At 45.2% G+C, this 21,295-nt stretch overlaps 1 protein-coding gene across 1 annotated transcript; it reads right to left on the bottom strand.

Moving 5' to 3' along the window:
- Positions 1 to 4,680: 4,680 nt before the first annotated feature.
- rwdd3 (RWD domain containing 3) lies at positions 4,681 to 10,694 on the bottom strand. The gene is made up of 4 exons (XM_068036361.1): positions 10,582 to 10,694; positions 6,753 to 7,237; positions 5,140 to 5,255; positions 4,681 to 5,027 (listed from the first exon to the last, which is right to left on the bottom strand). Exons 1-4 carry the CDS (start codon positions 10,652 to 10,654, stop codon positions 4,922 to 4,924), a joined length of 780 nt encoding a protein of 259 aa, XP_067892462.1. The 5' UTR covers positions 10,655 to 10,694; the 3' UTR covers positions 4,681 to 4,921.
- Positions 10,695 to 21,295: the final 10,601 nt, after the last annotated feature.

The following is a 21,295-nucleotide window of genomic DNA, read 5'->3' as shown; positions in this document are numbered from 1 at the left end:
GGGGAGGGGATGCAGACTCCTAGCAGAATAGGGACATAGCTAAACACAGGAAAGCAAACAAGTCAGAGGGAATACAGCGGAAGTAAGTTTCAAGGGAGTAAGACCAGGATGGATGGCCTCTACTTTAATGCCGGGAGTATTGCAGGTAAAACGGATGAGTTAAGGGAAAGGATTGACACGTGGAATTGTGATATAGTAGCCATCACAGAGACATGGTTGAGGGAGGGGCAGGATTGGCAGCTCAGTATCCCGGGATATAGAATCGTCAGGCGAGACAGAGGAGGGGGTAAAAGAGGAGGGGGCATTGCAATATTAGTTAAGGAGTCAGTTACTGCAGTAAGGAGAGATGATATCTTGGAGGGGGGCATCAAATGAAGCTTTATGGGTAGAGTTTAGGAATAAAAAAAGGACAGCCACATTGCTGGGTGTTTATTATAGACCCCCAGATAGTCAGCGGGAAATTGAGGAGCAAATATGTGCACAATTCACAGAGGTGTGTAAAAATAATAATAGGGTAATTATATTAGGTGATTTCAACTTTCCAACATTAATTGGGATAGTCATCGTGTTAAGGGCTTAGATGGAGTGGAGTTCTTAAAATTTATACAGGAGAACTTTTTAGCTCAATATGTAGAGGCTCCAACAAGGGAGGGTGCAGTGCTGGATCTAATTCTGGGGAATGAAGCCAGACAGGTGGTTGATGTGTTGGTGGGGGATCATTTTGGTGATAGCGACCACAACATGGTACAATTTAAGCTTGTTATGGAAAAAGAAATAGACAAGTTGCAAAAAAAAGTTTTGTATTGGGGGAGAGTGAATTTTAGTAAAATAAGGCAGGATCTGGCCAAGGTAGACTGGAAAGAGTTACTCGTCGGGAAATCTACAGAAGAGCTGTGGAGGGCATTCAAAAAGGAAATGGGGAGGGTACAGGCCCAACATGTTCCCTCTAGGGTAATAGGTAGGAGCAACAAGCCCAGAGAACCATGGATGACCAGAAACATTCAGGGTACGATGAGAAGGAAAAGAGAGGCTTTTAGCAAATACAAAGCGAGCAAATCAATGGAAGCATTAGTGGAGTACAGAAAGTGTAGGATGGAGCTTAAGAAAGCAATTAGGAGAGCAAAGAGGGGATATGAGAAAGCTCTGGCTGGTAAAAGTAGGGAAAATCCCAAAATATTCTATAAGTATATCAATGGGAAGAGGATAACCAGGGAAAGAGTAAGACCCATTAGGGACCACGGGGGAAATCTGTGGGTGGAGCCAGAGGACATTGTTAGGGTGTTGAATGAATACTTCACATCTGTCTTCACCCAGGAGAATAAGGATGTAGATATGGAACTCAGAGAGAGAGGCTGTGAGGTTCTTGAGCAAATTGTCATAGGGAGTGACAAAGTATTGGAGGTTTTGGCAGTCTTAAAAGTGGATAAATCTCCAGGTCCAGACAATTTGTGTCCCAGGATGCTGTGGGAGGTGAGGGTGGAGATTGCAGGGGCTCTGACCCTAATTTTTAATTCCTCTCTGGCCATGGGGGAGGTTCTAGAGGACTGGAGAACAGCTAATGTGGTCCCACTATTTAAGAAAGGTTGTAGAGATAAGCCAGGGAACTACAGACCAGTGAGTCTCACGTCAGTGGTAGGGAAACTATTGGAGAAAATTCTGAAGGAGAGAATCTATCTCCACTTGGAGAGGCAAAATTTGATTAGGAATAGTCAGCATGGCTTTGTCAGAGGGAGGTCATGCCTAACAAATTTGATTGCATTTTTTGAGCATGTGACCAGCTGTGTAGATGAGGGTAGTGCAGTTGATGTAGTTTACATGGATTTCAGAAAAGCCTTTGACAAGGTCCCACATGGGAGACTTATCAAGAAAGCAAATGCACATGGGATACAGGGTAACTTGATAAGGTGGATTCAAAATTGGCTTAGCTGTTGGAGACAGAGAGTGATGACAGACGGCTGTTTCAGTGACTGGAAGCCAGTGTCCAGTGGCGTACCACAGAGATCTGTGCTGGGTCCCCTATTGTTTGTCATTTATATAAACAACATAGATGACTATGTGGGGGGTAGGATCAGTAAGTTTGCGGATGACAAAGATTGGCCGAGTGGTTAACAGTGAGGTTGACTGTCTTGGGTTACAGGAAGATATAGACGGGATGGTCAAATGGGCAGAAAAGCGGCAGATGGAATTTAACCCTGAAAAGTGTGAGGTGATACACTTTGGAAGGAGTAATGTGACACGGACGTATTCAATGAATGGCCTGACACTGGGAAGTTCCGAGGAACAAAGGGACCTTGGCGTGTTTGTCCATAGATCTCTGAAGGCAGAAGGGCAGGTTAATAGGGTGGTGAAAAAGGCATATGGGACACTTGCTTTTATCAATCGAGGCATAGATTACAAAAGCAGGGAGGTCATGTTGGAGTTGTATAGAACTTTGGTAAGGCCACAGCTGGAGTACTGTGTGCAATTCTGGTCGCCACATTATAGGAAGGATGTGATTGCACTGGAGGGGGTGCAGAGGCGATTCACCAGGATGTTGCCTGGGATGGAATATTTAAGCTATGAAGAGAGGTTGGATAGGCTTGGGTTGTTTTCGCTGCAGCAGAGAAGACTGAGGGGTGACCTGATCGAGTTGTACAAGATTATGAGGGGCATGGACAGGGTGGATAGGGAGCAGCTGTTCCCCTTAGTTGAAGGGTCAGTTACGAGGGGACATAAGTTTAAAGTGAGGGGCAGGAGGTTTAAGGGGGATTTGAGGAAGATCTTTTTTACCCAGAGGGTCGTGACGGTCTGGAATGCACTGCCTGGGAGGGTGGTAGAGGCGGGTTGCCTCACATCCTTTAAAAAGTACCTGGATGAGCACTTGACACATCATAACATTCAAGGCTATGGGACAAGTGCTGGCAAATGGGATTAGGTAGACAGGTCAGGTACTTCGGTGCAGACTCGATGGGCCGAAGGGCCTCTTCGGCACTGTATTATTCTGTGGTTCTGTGATTACCCTAGGCTCCGGATTACTAATCTAGTGACATTAGCACTACGCCACCGCCTCCCCTGATCAGATTGAAGAATCCTTACTGAGGCATGCACAGTCTGAACCAAGAAGTGTCAGTTAGAATAGTTAGTGCCAAATCACGTATAGAAAGCAAAATAAAGAGATGGAAAGAAAGGTGGGATTAAGAGAGATAAGAGACAGAAAGAAAAAGCAAAAACAAGTTATTTTTAAAATGTCTTTACTTCTTAAAATCTCCAACAATTAAAATTTGAAGGAATGATACTCCACACTTGCAAAAGATAATTTCCAGGGCCAGAGAGGTTGTTTGGCAGTAATTAAGATTTAGCAGGCCATTCAAAATCCACTTACGCTGCCAGGTTTAGTTGGTATCTAGTCACTGTGTGCAGCAACTTCACGCTGGTCCGTGTATTTGAATGGCAAGTCTCTTGGTGAGACACCAGTATAGCATTTCTGCAGCAGTGGGTCAACTCGAACAGCAACTTTCTTATTTTCATGTTTGACTGCAATCGCCGGAGGTTGCTGTCTGATTTACTCTTTAAAATGATGAGCGTTGATAGCCCCACCATTATTTTTCTTTACAGCAAAATACAGGCAAATATCATTTGAAAACAATGGGCAAATGTCACGTGATCAATACTCCAGAAATACAAGCAACCAGAGTGCATCAGCAAGATTCTGTCAGAGCAAGTGGCAGAAGTAGAACGTTTTATCACCATGTGGTGGAAAAACAGGTTTTGAGTTTCTTTAAATTACTTGAAAGTAAGTTTCAAAATAAATTTGACACAGAGTTTTACTTTAAGGACTGATAAACCTTTATCTCTCACAGTTAGCAGAAGAAACAGAGAAATGCTCTTCTCAATATTCCTCGTTGAAATGATTTTTTGCAATGTTTGAAAGTTTCTCAATTAAGCACAGAGGCTTTGTCATCAGCTATGTTTTGCTTCTTACAGCTTGACACTGCCTTCCATTCTGCCAAGTCAGAGTGCTGTAATGTTGTGCAGTCAGTGCTCCATCTAGATAGCTCAGCTGAGAACTGGAGAAATCCACTCAGTAAGGCAAGTGAATTTACTTTCTCTTGCATAATGTGCCACTATCTAATCAGGTGGATATGACAGCCAGATGGTCTATTCCAATACTAATCTGTTCAAAATATTAGCATCCAAGTATTTGAGAGAGGAGCCTAAGTTGGCTCATCTGTCCTTTCTGACGCATAATGGTCCACTGGCCCACAGAACCAGCAGGCCATCTCAAGATTCGGTATGCTACAATGAGAGGGTATCATAGTGGGGTGTTGTGAAGACATCAGTGTGAAACCCTAGTATCGAAACCAATCAAAGTAACAAAGAACAGTCTTGAAGCTTTGACCTCTGGCTTATGGGTGCAGTACACATTCCTTGTAACTCTTTGCTGTAGATATATTTCCAGCACCAACAACAAACTGAATTCATTTTCACTCAGTAACATTAAAATACTGTCATAAAAAAAAACTCTCATACATCAAACTTTCTCAATTGTCAAGTGTACTACAGCACGTATCCCTTTGCTGTGCAGGTACAATTTAATAAACTGCTGTCTTTTGTATCTATTTCCAACAGTTCAACTTTAAATCTAAATATTTTGTAAGCGTCAATTCAATGCACAATACAAATCAGCTTACATCAAAAAGCAGACATTCAAATCATTTTATTAACAAATTCAAACAAAAAAGTATTAAACAGATGTCTTAATATATCTTGCAAAGCTTTACATTAAGTTTTATGCACATATTTCCTGGATTTGAATGGTCAAACATGACTGAAATACTGGCTACATTAGATGAAACTAAGTCATACTGAAATCCTACTTTCCTCACAAAGTCACAGCACTGTGTTTTTATATTCTTCCATCAAGCCAGGTTTCAGGAACCTTTTAAAATCTTACAAACTTGTCATACAAGCCTGACAAGCCCAGAGCTTCAAATTCTTGATGCAACTCGCCCCCTGATGTAAACTCTTTCACAGCAAAGCTCGTAAGCCTAAAAGGGAAATACATCTTTTTTTAAATCAGTACTTCTCATCCAATATTCAGAATGAAATAATTAATCTGCTCTGACATGCTAAGATGTGATGTCTATTGATGGGTTTTACCTGTGTTGCCCTGCTTGAAGCTTTTCCTCACAGAGAACACTTATCATCTTTTCTTTGCATCTCTTTCCACTGGAGTCCACATCCACCTTAGAGGTTTTCTGGAGAACTAGATAGTCCTTTCATTTTAAGAACAAAAGAACAGACAGATTGAGTTTACAAAGCTGAAGATGTAGATAGTATGCGAGCAATTTAATTTTAAAAACAGCTTGACTGTGGTGAATTGTCTCAACCCTTGGCCTTCACCAAATCATTTTTAACTGAAAGGCAATTTTGAAGGAACTTTGTATAACAATCTAAAACTCTTGTTGATCCACAGAGCATATGCTCATCTCTAGCAGCCACGTAGCCACTAAATTCAAAATTATTTGGGTAGAAATAAAATGCAACTCTCCCAATAACTCAGCAAGTTTAGCCAACAGATAGTTTGACCTTACAGACCAGGAAAGTCTCCAATTTAATCGTCATACCAAGTTAGCTAAGCATAGTTGGAGTGGCACGAAGGCAACAAGTGATTTCAGCATCTTTGGGTTAGAACAGAGGAAGTCACCCAGATTGCCTGCTCTCTTCATCATATCAAGTGGGTCTTCTCAAAGAGTCTGTGGCCGGAATTTTACTCCGCCCCAGTGGGTCGGATGGTGGCGTGGGGATGGCGTAAAATTGAGCGGCAGGCTCCAGGAGGCCTACCCACCCCGATTCCGCCTCCGGACAAGTTTAGAGGTCAGGCGGGGGGAGCAGTGGTTGGGAAACGGCCCGCCCGCCCGAGGCCAATCAAGACCCCTAAGTGGCCACTTAACGGCCACTTAAGGGCCCTCGCCCGCCTCCACGGGTATTTTACCCATGGCAAGTGGGTGTGCTGGGGACGTGAAAGGCCGCCCAGCAATAGCTGTCGGCCTTTCCGCGCCCCGGGGGGGGAATGCAGTAGGGCACAGGGTACCCTATTGAGGGCCTCCCAACCTACAACCGGGACCCAAAAACTCCCCTCCCCCAAAAGGACCAATCCAGCCTCACCAGGGAAGGACCGATCCCCCTGGTGAGGCATGCCCCGACCTATCCCCTCCAGGATCCACGGCGTCAGCTTGGCTGCAGTCCCAGCAGTGGTCACCACTCCTGGTGGCGCTGCTGGGACTAAGAGCTGTCGGCCCGCTGGTTGGCCGGCAGCTCACTGAGGTGGGACCTCATCCCTCAAGTGGATGGAAATCCTGCCTCGGGACAAGTAAAGCCTGGGGAACCGTAAAATACGGGACAGATCCCCAGGCTAGGCGGAAGCGGGTTCGCCAGTGACTTTCACGTCGGAGTCCAGCTCCCGTCCATCCACCATAAAATTCCAGCCTGTGTGTCTATTTAAATCAGGGAAGCCCAGGATTGGACTCAGCTCCTTTAGCTGAACATGGCTCACAGGTGAATTGTGGTCTCTTGAGCAAAGTATCAAACTGTGCCTCCTAAACCACAATGCAGCAAGGAATCAACAACTTCGGGGGTGGGGGCAGGGTGGGCAAGGAGTGAAAATTAACAAGAATGTCAAAAAACAGAAACAAAACATAAAACATAACAAAACAAAAAAGCCTGTTAAATTAGCAAAGTGAAATCACATCTCTGCAAAGGATGGGAAGCACCTTAATATCTTTCCTCTGCCCTTGTAAAAGAATTAATATGAGTTTGCCCATGAACATCAGTTGTCCTGCGAGTCGGAGGTCAGAAGTCCACTTCTGTATGCTTTTGATGTACTTTGCTTTGGCTCTCATATGATCTAAATGCAGAAGTGCCATCCACACACTATCATCTGCACCGCACTGCTGCTGCGAATTGTCACTTTCATCGGCCTTGTCCGCTGTGACTTGGTCAACGCCATCCTTAATGTTCTGCTGCAGCCACATCATCAACTCATAAACCATAGGCTGGGCACGAAGAGTCTCAGCATATCGCAGCAAGCTTTGTTTCAAATCACAAGTCTGCTTGCGGGTAAGGTGATCTGAGCAGATGGAGATATCCGGAAGGCACAACGGATAGTCAGGAGGTAAATGAAACCTAACTTTCAACTGGATTTTCTTTGTGTGATGTTCACAGTTGGTATGGATTTGGAAAGTAATCCCCTCAGATTCTGTAATACATCAGATAAATTCAATATTGCAAAGTTAGAATTGGGTACTGAAACTTTTCCACAAAAGCATAAAAGCTTGACAAATTAAAATGAGCAGTGCTGTCACACACAGTTGAACCCTCAGTACAATCAGCAGTAACATATTCTGCAAAATCTGGCAGGTCAGCCACTGTCTCCATTGTAACTTGTTGCAGGATTCCTTGCAGTGTTTTCATGATTATATAATTACACGTGCAATGACATCACCCCATCTCTAATATCCTTCAAAACACTATAGAGACAAGACAAAAATAATAGCAACTTTTTAAGAATTAATATCATTTTCAGCACGTCCTTAAACCAGAAACACATCCGTTCAGATTACTGTGGGCAACAGACACAATGGTCACCTGCACAGAGGCAGTCCTAGAGATCAGAGGTGTCCAACCTGCAGATCTAAGGCAACCTAAAGCCACTAAGCCCTGATAATGCAACATTTGAAGGCAAGGCATCTCTGTCCTATTTGTGTTTATATCACTTATTTGGTGGTTTGTCAAATGGTTTGTCCCATTTGAATCTTGTGGGTCTAGTTGTTCTCAGTGTTGCTCCCTCACTGGTGGATGAAATTAGAATACCAAGATCTGTTAGTATCACTACCTTGAAATGTGCACAAATTAATGGGACTATAAGAGGAACAATAAAATTTCACTTCCACATCTTTCACGACTTTCAGATGACACAGAAGAGCTTTACAGTCAAGGAAGTACGTTTTAAGTGCAGTCACCATTGTGACGCAGGCAAATGGTCAAGTCACACACAGCAAGGTCCCACAAACAGCAAGGTAAATCAATTACCTCATAATCTGTTTCTCGTGATGTTGGTTGAGGAATAAATATTGGCCAAGATACAAGGAAAACACCCCTGCTCTTCTCCAAATAGCATCATGGGATCCACTTGAAAGGGCAGATATCCACTCAGTTTAACATCTTATTCAAAAGACAGCACCTCCAACACTGCAGCACATCCCACAATATTGCACTGAAGAGCCAGCCTCAATTTTGTGCTCCAGCCTCGTGAATGTGACTTGACCTTATGTCCTACTAAGTAAGGGCTGAGAGTGCTACCATTGAGCCTAAGCTGACACATTAATGGATTTAAATGTTATACCTCCAGCCAGAAGGTTGCATCAAGGTACAGTGTTTAATATATTTTTATAATGGCCAAGTCATTGATCTCCCATGGTACTTATCCATAAAGCGGCAAGACCAAATGTAGTGTACACGTGATGTGGGGTTAAAGAACACACCAGGACCAGAAAAGGGCGATCACTGAGGCAATGAAAGGTGCTACATAAATGCAAGTTCTTTCTTTTTTTCGGTTTAGAAATGCAATACACGAGTTTGCAAGGGGGTAGCAATCCTGCTGAAAACAAAATTCAGCTCCTTGTCAGATGCTTCCAAGCTCAGAGCTCCGCTTACTTGCTAAATTTCACTCCAGCTGATAATGTTCCCAATCTCAGTAAGACAGCAGAAGCCCCAGCGTCTCCGCAATCATGTCTGAGCTGCAGCAACTGCTGGAATTTCAGCAAGACAGTAAGAGCCCCATAGTGTCTGTAATCTTGTCTGAGCTGCAGGAATCTCAGTAAGACAGTAAGAGCCCCATAGTGTCTGTAATCTTGTCTGAGCTGCAGGAATCTCAGTAAGACAGTAAGAGCCCCATAGTGTCTGTAATCTTGTCTGAGCTGCAGGAATCTCAGTAAGACAGTAAGAGCCCCATAGTGTCTGTAATCTTGTCTGAGCTGCAGGAATCTCAGTAAGACAGTAAGAGCCCCATAGTGTCTGTAATCTTGTCTGAGCTGCAGGAATCTCAGTAAGACAGCAAGAGCCCCAGAGTGTCTGTAATCTTGTCTGAACTGCAGGAATCTCAGTAAGACAGTAAGAGCCCCATAGTGTCTGTAATCTTGTCTGAGCTGCAGGAATCTCAGTAAGACAGCAAGAGCCCCAGAGTGTCTGTAATCTTGTCTGAACTGCAACAATTGCAGGAATCTCAGTAAGACAGCAAGAGCCCCAGAGTCTCTGTAATCATGTCTGAACTGCAACAACTGCAGAAATCTCAGTGAGACAGCAAGAGCCCCAGCGTGTCTGTAATCATGTCTGAACTGCAACAATTGCAGGAATCTCAGTAAGACAGCAAGAGCCCCAGAGTGTCTGTAATCATGTCTGAGCTGCAGCAACTGCAGGAATCTCAGTAAGATAGCAAGAGCCCCAGAGTCTCTGTAATCATGTCTGAGCTGCAGCAACTGCAGGAATCTCAGTGAGACAGCAAGAGCCCCAGAGTGTCTGTAATCATGTCTGAGCTGCAACAATTGCAGGAATCTCAGTAAGACAGCAAGAGCCCCAGAGTGTCTGTAATCATGTCTGAGCTGCAGCAACTGCAGAAATCTCAGTAAGACAGCAAGAGCCCCAGAGTCTCTGTAATCATGTCTGAACTGCAACAACTGCAGAAATCTCAGTGAGACAGCAAGAGCCCCAGCGTGTCTGTAATCATGTCTGAACTGCAACAATTGCAGGAATCTCAGTAAGACAGCAAGAGCCCCAGAGTCTCTGTAATCATGTCTGAACTGCAACAACTGCAGAAATCTCAGTGAGACAGCAAGAGCCCCAGCGTGTCTGTAATCATGTCTGAACTGCAACAATTGCAGGAATCTCAGTAAGACAGCAAGAGCCCCAGAGTGTCTGTAATCATGTCTGAGCTGCAGCAACTGCAGAAATCTCAGTAAGACAGCAAGAGCCCCAGCGTGTCTGTAATCATGTCTGAACTGCAGCAACTGCAGAAATCTCAGTAAGACAGCAAGAGCCCCAGCGTGTCTGTAATCATGTCTGAACTGCAACAATTGCAGGAATCTCAGTAAGACAGCAAGAGCCCCAGAGTGTCTGTAATCATGTCTGAGCTGCAGCAACTGCAGACATCTCAGTAAGACAGCAAGAGCCCCAGCATGTCTGTAATCATGTCTGAGCTGCAGCAACTGCAGGAATCTCAGTAAGACAGCAAGAGCCCCAGAGTGTCTGTAATCATGTCTGAGCTGCAGCAACTGCAGAAATCTCAGTGAGACAGCAAGAGCCCCAGAGTGTCTGTAATCATGTCTGAGCTGCAGGAATCTCAGTGAGACAGCAGGAGCCCCAGAGTCTCTGTAATCATGTCTGAACTGCAGGAATCTCAGTGAGACAGCAGGAGCCCCAGAGTCTCTGTAATCATGTCTGAGCTGCAGCAACTACTGGAGCCCCAGTGTCTGTAATCATGTCTGAACTGCAACAATTGCAGCTTTAGCCCTCACCCCAACCCCCGGGGAGCCTGCATTCCTTCACCTGACTCAGCCAGCAGCTGGAATTCACCACTGAAAATGGATCCGAGCACAGCCACTTCTTCCCGAGCAGCCATGGAGGAGGAGCCGGGAGGTGGAGCAGGTTCCGGGGGTGGAGGCTACATCCTCCTTCCGCTGGCCGGACTCCAGTCACTGGCAGGCGGCGGGGCGGGGTGGGTCAAGTGGAGCTGCAGTTTACGCAGCGTCACTGGCAGAGGGAAGCTGCTCAAATTTGCGTTGAGTGTAACTGGAATTTAAAACACCAAAGCTAAAAAAAAATTACAAACTAAAACAGCTTCTTTGAGATTGTGGGAAATGTACCGAGATTGTAGCAAATCCAGGCATAACGAAACCTTTGAGAATGCTCTTAAACTGCAAATTATAATATTGCAGTAAATTCCCACTCACGATGCTTAAAACTTTGGTTTAAACTTTGCTGCAGTTGAGTGAAATGGGATACTCCCAACTCACACCCTCCAAATATTCATCACGAGTGGAAACAGAGCTCTCCCCAGATGAGAAGAATGTCAACTGAACCCAGATATTATAATAGTCTACAGTTTGTCTTGGAGACTCTAGATACTAGTGTGAGATTGAATTTCTACACTGTAAGTGAACTTTGAGTCTGAACAGATGGATTTCAAAGACGTGCAAAAGGGGTTCTCCAATATTCTGGCCAATATTAGCCCCTCATTGTTATCAGGAGCGACATTGATAAGTAGAAGTGACACAGGTTTCAAACTTAAGTTTGATGATTGCTCTTTGAATTATTAGTTACTGCCTTTAGCTTTGGGTGGGTCACCCTGTTCATTTAATTTGTGGTAATTATGGGGCATTTTGCTCTCCCAAATGCTATCAGACCTGTGTCTATGCTAATCAGGACACAGGTTGCAAACCCAGTTATAAATGTGAAGCCATGTTATTTATTAATGTAAAATTTATCAAACTAGGTTACATTTTGAAACTAAAGTTAGTGATTTTCAATCCTAATGATTTACACTAGGTGGATCTGAATTTCTAAGACACTGCTGCAAAAGAGCTAACTGTACAGTTTCACAAACTGAGAGATGTGACAAATTTAAAAGGCCTAAATCCCAGAGTTGAGCAAAGAGATAAAACTACAATCTCTTCAATGAGATTGGCAACTTGTAATTTGTGCAATGGCTATGTCATTTGACTAGTTATCCAGACAGCTAGATTTATAATCCAGAGAACAAGAGTTTGAGAATTTAAGTTCAGTTTTTAAAATAAGCATTTTTTTTAAAAAGCTGGTATTGGTGAAAGTGGCCGTGAAGCTGTTAAATTATTGTAAAAATCCAACTGGTTCCAGGGATGGAGAATTGTAGTTACAAAGTTAGATTGGAAAAGCTGGGTTTGTTCTCCTTGGAACAAAGGAGACTGAGGGGAGATTTAATAGAAGTGTACAAGATTAAGACAGGCTTAGATAATCTAGACAAGGAAAAACTGCTCCTATTAACAAATGGTACAAGGACTAGGAGACACAGATTGAAGGTTTTGGGCAAAAGATGCAGGGGGAATATGAGGAAGCACTTCTTTACCGAGCGGGTGGTAATGATCTGGAATTTGCTGCCCACAAGGGTGGTGGAAGCGGAGATGATCAATGACGTCAAGAGGAAGTTGAACGGCTACCTGAGAGAAATAGACTTGCAGGGCTATGGGGATCGAGCCGGGGAGTGGGACTGATAGCATAGGTCCGTCAAGAGCCGGCATGGGCTCGATGGACAGAATGTCCTCCTTCTGTGCCGTATATGACTCAATGTCATTTAGGGAAGAAAACCCATTGTCCTTACCTGATCCGATACAGACATGATGGGCCAAATGGCCTCCTTCTGTGCCATACATTTTTCGATGTTTCTGCGTGTGACTCGAATCCCACACCAACATGACTGGCTCTTAAACATCCTCTGAAATGGCCTAGCATGCCATTTAGTCATAGTGACTAAGGGTAGGCAATATTTTACCAGCCTTGCCAGTCATGTCCACACCCCAAGAATGCATCACAAAAAAACTCTGGTGCTTTCAGCTACAGAGTAACGGGAACAGCCTTATACCTGCAATACTCTACATGGAGAAATCCAGAACCTTCTTCCAGTTGTTGCTGCTGGGGAAGGCACTCAACACCAGCCAAATGGTTCCGTTTTGGGAAGGGAAAAGGTCATGGATTGAATTATCCTAGAGCTTGTCCACACAGAGAATTGCAAAGGCCTGGAAGGAGGTTTCCAGGCTTTGCATTAAGCAAAGTATGACATATAATACACACTGGCCTAGCAACCTAATGGGAGGCATAAAGAAAAGATAATTTACAAAAAAAGAGTAGTGAGGGAAAAAGGATTTGAAGGAAGAGTATTTTAAAATAGCAGTGAGGATTTAAAAAAACACCTTAAATGTTGTTAAAACATGTTTGCGCCTCAGGAACAAAAGTCCCTGGAACTGAACACGCAGATATAAATCAATTCTTTGTGCCTTGCAGAAAGCACTAAATTAAAAACTATTGCATAAAATGGAAAGCAGACCTGAAATACAAAACCAGTGGATGATGTTATCGTGACTGTGCTTGAAAATGGCATCCCAGGAAAATTCATGAGAGCCGGAAAGCTTTCTGTGAGATAGTGAAAAAGATTTGTGAATCTCATATAATGTTTTTACAAAACTTGGCAGGTCTGTACAGAGCTCAACATAAAACTATCAGATATATATATAAATTGCGAACCGTGTCCATGTGTTAGTGTGTGAAGAATCCATTTGAAAACACTGAAGGCATTAAGAAAACAAAGGCATATTTCCGAAAGGTAAAGGCGAGGATATTAAACTCGTTATTCTATTCTCAAAGGCACAGTTGGATTTTACGTTGCTTATATGAAAACCATTCTGACTTGTAGAATTACAAAGATCACAAGCAAAGACTTTACCAACACATGATCATCCCTATAAATAAACTGCAGAATCTGGGAAGAGGAAACGTTTTTAATAATAGAGCAATGAAAAAATAAATTTAACAAAAAGACAGTTAACTACTTGTCTGTAAGTGAGAATCTTCAAAGGTGATAAATTAGCTAAATTTCCTTCAAGAGCTTTTAACACATATAAGATCTGTTGCCTAAAATAAATGAAAGCCACTGTGACAGACACGATAAAGCTTGGAAAGACACAGTCCCCTAAATCACACATGTGAGCTCCTGCTACTAACGTACCTATGATTCTGGTGTGCAAAAAAAATCTTTGACAATTAATTTACAGGATATAATTTGTAAACTGTGTAAACTACCCGCAAACAAAAATCATCAATTTATTTTGTTTTGTTTTTCGGCTCTGGGTGACAAGTGAAAAGCTGCATTTCACTGTCCTTCCCCCAGTTGTTGTGAGGCTTTCTCCTCATACCATTGCAGTCTTTGTGCTAATGGTACTCCTACAGTAATAGACAGGGTATTCCAAGATTTGACCCAGCAATGATGACAAAAAGACATTATGGGCTGGATTTTATGGACCCACCCGAGGCAAGGTCGGAGGTGGGAGGGCCCATAGAATTGCAATGGGTGGTGGGGGGGAAGGGGGGGGTGCCCATCGCTTGCCCGTCGCCAAGCAATCTTCCCAGGGGCGGGATAGGCCGATGACAGCCTTACGTCCAGAGGCCAATTGAGGCCCTGAAGTGACCTATTAACAGTCACTTAAGGACCTCTTCCCCGAGGGGGGGGGGAGGCGGGGGTGACTGTGCACGCTTGGGAGGGGTCCCTCCTCCATGGGCAATCTGTGGCCCATGGAGTGCCCCAGCTGGGAAACAGTGCACCTCCAAGAACCCCATTCCCCTGAGCTTTACAACCACCCCCCAATGCCCCTTGCCGGGGCCTTCTGTACTGGCGTCAGCGACCCTGCCTCACTTATCTGAGATCCAGGGTTCCAGCGCTGGGCCTGGGTCCAAGGTCTCTGCAATACCGACAATGGCCACCGTTCCCAGTGGTACTGCCAATACTGCTGTCGGCCCTGTGATTGGCCAGCAGCTCTTGGAGGTGGGATCCCATGCTTAAAAGGGACAGAAATTCCAGCACTGGAAACTTTGCCTCTGGAACAACAGAGGATCGCGCCATTTCAGCCAGGCGCTGGGAGCCCCGCCGCCTTCACAAGATCCAGCCCTATATGTGCAAGTAAGGATACTGTGTGACTTGGAGGTGATGGTGTTCCTTTGATGTTTCCAGTCTTGTCCTTGGTTGACAGAGGTTGCAGGTCTAGGAAGTGTTGTCAAAGTAAGGTTGGACAGTTGCTACAGTTTATCCTGTAGCTAGTATCTGCTGCAGCCACAATGCATTGGTAATGGAACTGCAATCAAACAGTCCATTGTGTACTGAAGGGTATCCACATCCCCGTTTCAGCTAAGCTGATGTGCTGAGCACAACTCTTGGAATTTCTTAAAATAAAAACAGAAAATTCTGGAAGTACTCAACACGTCTGGCAGCATCTATGGAGACGGAAACAGAGTTTAAGAGACATCTTGACAAATACATGAATAGGAAGGGAATAGAGGGATATGGGCCCCGGAAGTGCAGAAGGTTTTAGTTTAGGCAGGCATCAAGATCGGCGCAGGCTTGGAGGGCCGAATGGCCTGTTCCTGTGCTGTACTGTTCTTTGTTCTTTGTTCTTTGTTCTTTGTTAACGTTTCAGGTCGGTGACCTTTCATCAGAACTGGGAGTGCTTAGAAATGTAACAGTTTTTAAGTCAGGCAGCGACAGTGGGGAGGGGAGGACAGAACAAACAGTAGGTCTGTGATAGTGTGGAAGGCAGGAGAGATTAAATGAGTAAAGGGATGATGGCGAAAGGCAAAAAGACGTAGTAATGGGACAAGTAAAAAGACAAAAGATGTGCCTAGAGGAGGTGTAATGTGAGAATGGTTGCAGTTATGTGGATAGATTGGAAAAGCTGGGGTTGTTCTCCTGAGAGAAGAGAAGGTTGAGAGGAAATTGAGTAGAGGTGTTCAAACTCTTGAGGGGTCTAGACAGAGCAGATAGAGAGAAACTGTTCCCACTGGCGGAAGGATCGAGAACCAGAGGACAGAGATTAAGGGCTGAATTTTACGCCGCCCCAGCGTGTTGGATGATGGCGTGGGGGTGGCGTAAAATTGAGGAGGCTCCGAGCGGCCTACCCGCCCCGCTCCCGCCTCCAGTGAACTTTACGGCGGTCGGGCGGGGGAGGAATCGGCCCACTTAACGGCCACTTAAGGGCCCTCGCCTACCTACACGCGTATTTTACCCGTGGCAAGTGAGCGTGCTGGGGGCGTGAAAGGCTGCCCAGCGAAAGCTGCCGGCCTTTCCGCGCCCCGGGGGGGGGGGCGATTGAGGGACGCCCCTCCCTCTCAACCCACCCCCGGGACCCAAGACGCCCCCTCCCTGCAAATGACCACCCTAGCCTCACCAGGGTACGACCAATCCCCCTGGTAAGATATGTCCAACTTACCCACTCTCTAGGGTCCATGGTGTCAGCTGGGCTGCAGTCCCAGCAGTCCCAGCAGTGGCCACCGCTCCTGCTGATTGGCCGGCAGCTCACTGAGGCGGGACCTTCTCCCTCAAGTGGGTGTAAGTCCCACCTCGGGGCAATTAAAGCCCGGGGATCCGTAAAATACGGGACGGATCCCCGGGCTAGGCCGAAGTGGGTTCGCCACCGACTTTTGCATCGGTGGCGAATTCCCGTCCACCTAGGGTAAAATTTAGCCCTAAAAGTGATTGGCAACATGATTAGTGACATGAGGAAAAATATTTTCATGCAGCGAGTGGTTGCTGGAATGCACTGCCCAAAAGGGTGGTGGAGGCAGATTCAACGAGTGGCTGCTATCTGGAATGCACTGCCCGAAAGGGTGGTGGAGGCAGATTCTACCCTGGCTTTCAAAAGGGAATTGGATAAGCACCTGAAGGGAAAAAATTTTCAGGGCTACAGGGAAAGGCAGGGGTTGGGACTCACTAAATTGCTCTTGCAGAGAGCCAGCACAGGCGTCAGGGGCCGAATAGCCGTCTTCAGTGCCACAACCATTCTATGATTTCTATTGTAAGTTGGAAGGCAGACCAGCCAGTAACAGAGAAATATTGGTCGAGACCTAACAGCAGCTGCCTACCCATCACTCTCAATAGTGCATGAGAGAGAAACTTAAAAATCAGGGGAAAAGAACAAAAAATAAAGATGGGCGGAAATATGTACAAATTACTGTAATGGTCATTAAGCTAGGTCGTCATCAACATGTAGACGATTAGGTAGGATGTGGTAGCGGTATGAGTTAGATTGGATGAAACCCCAATCTGGACGGACACAGATATAGGACCAAGAAGCTAAGGTAGGATTGCTTGGGAACGGAATTCTAATTGCTGGATACGTGCCAAAGTTTTTGGTGAGAGGTATGGGAGTGTGAAGGAAGAATAGACCACAGTGTAGTCAATATCTAGAGGAAGTGAAGGTTCTGAAGGACAGCCTTAGTTTATCATGCTTGTGGACATGTGGGGAACAATAAACAATGTCACTAATGAGAATGTACGATAGGAGAGATGTGGCTTGCGTGATACCAAAGCACCTACATACTCACTGGGATACATTTCTTTATTCGTTAGCGAGATGTGAGCATCGCTGGATGGCTGCATTTATTGCTCATTCTTAGCCACCCTGAGAAGTTGGCAGAAACCAAGTGACTTCAGAATGCAGTTGAGTCAACCATGTAGGTGTGAAACTGGAATCGCATATAGGCCAGACCAGGTAAGGATGGCAGATTTCCTTCCTTAAGGGAACAAGTTGGGTTTTTACAACAATCCGGCATCATCATGGTCACTTTCAGTGATACCAGTTTTTTATTTCCAGATTTTTTAATTGAGTTTAAATCCTCAAACTGCCAGGGTGAGAATTTAATTGAATTTACTTTCTCTGGATCATAAATCCAGTAACATAATTCCTGCACCTGTGTACCAGTCAGAACAGGCATCTTTCCACCTGTCAAGGACTGATCATAGTCTAGGTGATGCAAACAACAACTTATAGTTATAGTGCACCTTTAGCATAATAAATCGTCCCAAGGAACGTTATAAAGTAAACTATATCACCAAGCCACATGAGGCAATATTAGGGCATATGGTCAAAGAGGTAGATTTTAAGGAGCGTTTTAAAGGAGGAGAGAGAGGCAGAGAGACGAGGGGGTTAGAGACGGAATTCCAGAACTTGGGGCCATGGCAGCTGAAGGCATGGCCACGAATGATGGAGCAATTAAAGTCAGGAATGCTCCAGAGGCCAGAATTAGACAGGCGCAGAAAACTCTGTGGGGCTGGAGGAGATTGCAGAAATAGGGAGAGGTGAGGCCATGGAAGGATTTGAAAACAAGGATGGGAATTTTAAAATTGAGGCATTGCTTTTGTGGGAGCCAGTGTAGATCAATGAGAACAGGAGTGATGGGTGAACGGGATTTGGTGCAAGTTAGGACACAGGCAACAAAAGGACAATTTTTTTTATTCATTCATGCGATGTGGGCATCGTTCTCTATGCCAGCATTTATTGCCCATCCCTAATTGCCCTTGAGAAGGCGGTGGTGAGCTGCCTTCTTGAACCGCTGCAGTCCAGCTTGGAGCTTGGAGGGGAACTTGCAAGTGGTGGTATTCCCATGCATCTGCTACCCTTGTCCTTCTAGGTGGTAGAGGTTGTGGGTTTGGAAGACGCTTTCTGAGGAGCCTTGGTGCATTACTGCAGTGCTTCTTGAAGATGGTACACACTGCTGCCACTGTGCATCGGTGGTGGAAGGAGTGAATGTTTGTAGATGAGGTGTCAGTCAAGTGGGCTACTTTGTCCTGGATGGTGTTGAGCTTCTTGAGTGTTGTTGGAGCTGCACCCATCCAGGCTAGTGGAGAGTATACCATCACACTCCTGACTTGTGCCTTGTAGATGGCTGACAGGCTTTGGGAAGTCAGGAGGTGAGTTACTCGCCACAGGATTCCTAGCCTCTGACCTGCTCTTGTAGCCATGGTATTTATATGGCTACTACAGTTCAGTTTCTAATCAATGGTAACTCCCAGGATGTTGATAGTGGGGGATTCAGCAATCGTAATGCCATTGAACGTCAAGGGGAGATGATTAGATTCTCTCTTGTTGGAGATAGTCATTGCCTGGCACTTGTGTGGCGCGAATGTTACTTGCCACTTATCAGCCCAAGCCTGAATATCACCCAGGTCTTGCTGCATTTCTACACGAACTGCTTCAGTATCTGAGGAGTCATGAATGGTGCTGAACATTGTGCAATCATCAGCAAACATCCCCACTTCTGACCTTATGATTGAAGGAAAGTCATAGATGAAGCAGCTGAAGATAGTTGGGCCTAGGACACTACCCTGAGGAACTCGCAGTAATGACCTGGAACTGAGGTGGTTGACCTCCAACAACCACAACCACCTTCCTTTGCACGAGGTATGACTCCAACCAGTGGTGTGTTTTCCCCCGATTCCCATTGACTCCAGTTTTGCTCGGGCTCCTCGATGCCATACTCGGTCAAATGCTGCCTTGATGTCAAGGGCAGTCACTCTCACCTCATCTCCTGAGTTCAGCTCTTTTGTCCATGTTTGAACCAAGGCTTTAAAGAGGTCAGGAGCTGAGTGGCCCTGCCGGAACCTAAACTGAGCGTCACTGAGCAGGTTGTTGCTAAGTGCTACTTGATAGCACCGTCGACGACACTTTCCATCACTTTATTGATGATTGAGAGTAGATTGATGGGGCGGTAATTGGCCGGGTTGGACTTGTCCTGCACATACCTGAGCAATTTTTCACATTGCCGGGTAATGCCAGTGGTGTGGCTGTACTGGAACAGCTTGGCTAATGGCACGACAAGTTCTGGAGCACAGGTTTTCAGTACTATTGCCGGAATATTGTCAGGGCCCCATAGCTTTTGCAGTATCCAATGCCTTTAGTAACCATTTTTGAGAACCCTTCAGGTTAAGGCCATACCTTGAATTTACACTGGAGCAACATGGTAAATCTTATGCATGTATTAAAAATATGTTTATATATTAACACCACGCTTGCTTCACAAAATTCATATAAAGGTATGGTACACTTTAGGAACCCTAGTTTTGATGAGACTACCATGAGCAGACAGTGGCTGCAACTCACACGGCCCGATGAAACTTTTGCTTGTGAGCATTGTAACAACCTCATGAGTACTACATGTGTTTGTTGTGTATTGATTTGATAAATAAAGGTATTGATCAGACAACTCTGTCTTTTGACTCCATGAGCCTGCATTAAAAGTCTGTCCTAACAATTGCTTACAAGTGCTGAGAAAAAGCTGTGCACATGACAATCTTGAGAAGAACCTCCATATAGATAACAGCCTCCAGAAGAAAGTAATATGCTACAAGACACAAGACAGTGCTTTCCTGGTCTTATAGCAACTGAGTTGCCAACATTTAACTGACAGCACAGAAAGCAGGCACTACTCACTAATTGTTAAATCAGAATCTGCTGCACGATACAGAGTAAATTAGAATTTACCTAATACCATTTTTTTTTATTCATTTATGGGATGTGGGCTTCGCTGGCTAGGCCAGCATTTATTGCCCATCCCTAATTTCCCTTGAGAAGGTGGTGCTGAGCTGCCTTCTTGAATCGCTGCAGTCCATGTGAGGTAGGTACACCCACAGTGCTGTTAGGAAGGGAGTTCAGGATTTTGACCCAGCGACAGTGAAGGAACGGCGACATAGTTCCAAGTCAGGACGGTGTGTGACTTGAAGGGGAACTTGCAGGTGGTGGTGTTCTCATGCATTTGCTGCCCTTGTCCTTCTAGGTGGTAGAAGGGTTTGGAAGGTGCTGTCTAAAGAGCCTTAGTGCGTTTCTGCAGTGCTTCTTGTAGATGATACACACTGCTACCACTCTGCATCGGTGGTGGAGGGAGTGAATGTTTGTAGATGGGGTGCCAATCAAGTAGACTGCTTTGTCCTGGATGGTGTCGAGCTTCTTGAGTGTTGTTGGAGCTGCACCCATCCAGGCAAGTGGAGAGTATTCCATCACACTCCTGACTTGTGCCTTATAGATGGTGGACAGGCTTTGAGGAGTCAGGAGGTGAGTTACTCACTGCAGGATTCCTAGCCTCTGACCTGCTCTTGTAGCCATGGTATTTATATGGCTTCTCCAGTTCAGTTTCTGGTCAATGGTAACCCCCAGGATGTTGATAGTGGGGGATTCAGCGATAGTAATGCCATTGAATGTCAAGGGGAGATGGTTAGATTCTCTCTTGTTGGAGATGGTCATTGCCTGGCATTTGTGTGGCGCGAATGTTACTTGCCACTTATCAGCCCAAGCCTGGATATTGTCCAGGTCTTGCTGCATTTCTACACAGACTGCTTCAGTATCTGAGGAGTCATGAATGGTACTGAACATTGTGCAATCATCAGAGAACATCCCCACTTCTGACCTTATGATTGAAGGAAGGTCATTGATGAAGCAGCTGAAGATGGTTGGGCCGAGGATACTACCCTGAGGAACTCCTGCAATGATGTCCTGGAGCTGAGATGATTGACCTCCAACAACCACAACCACAGTCCTTTGCGCTCGGTATGACTGCAACCAGCAGAGTGTTTTCCCCGATTCCCACTGACTCCAGTTTTGCTCGGGTTCCTTGATGCCATAATTGGTCAAATGCTGCCTTGATCTACATTCTCTACCACCTGTGCTACAGCTACTGGCTGACTGTGCTCACA

Source organism: Heterodontus francisci, chromosome 8, assembly GCF_036365525.1.
Source record: "Heterodontus francisci isolate sHetFra1 chromosome 8, sHetFra1.hap1, whole genome shotgun sequence".
NCBI classification, from domain to species: domain Eukaryota; kingdom Metazoa; phylum Chordata; class Chondrichthyes; order Heterodontiformes; family Heterodontidae; genus Heterodontus; species Heterodontus francisci.
This window is presented reverse-complemented; position numbering and strand designations above follow the sequence as displayed.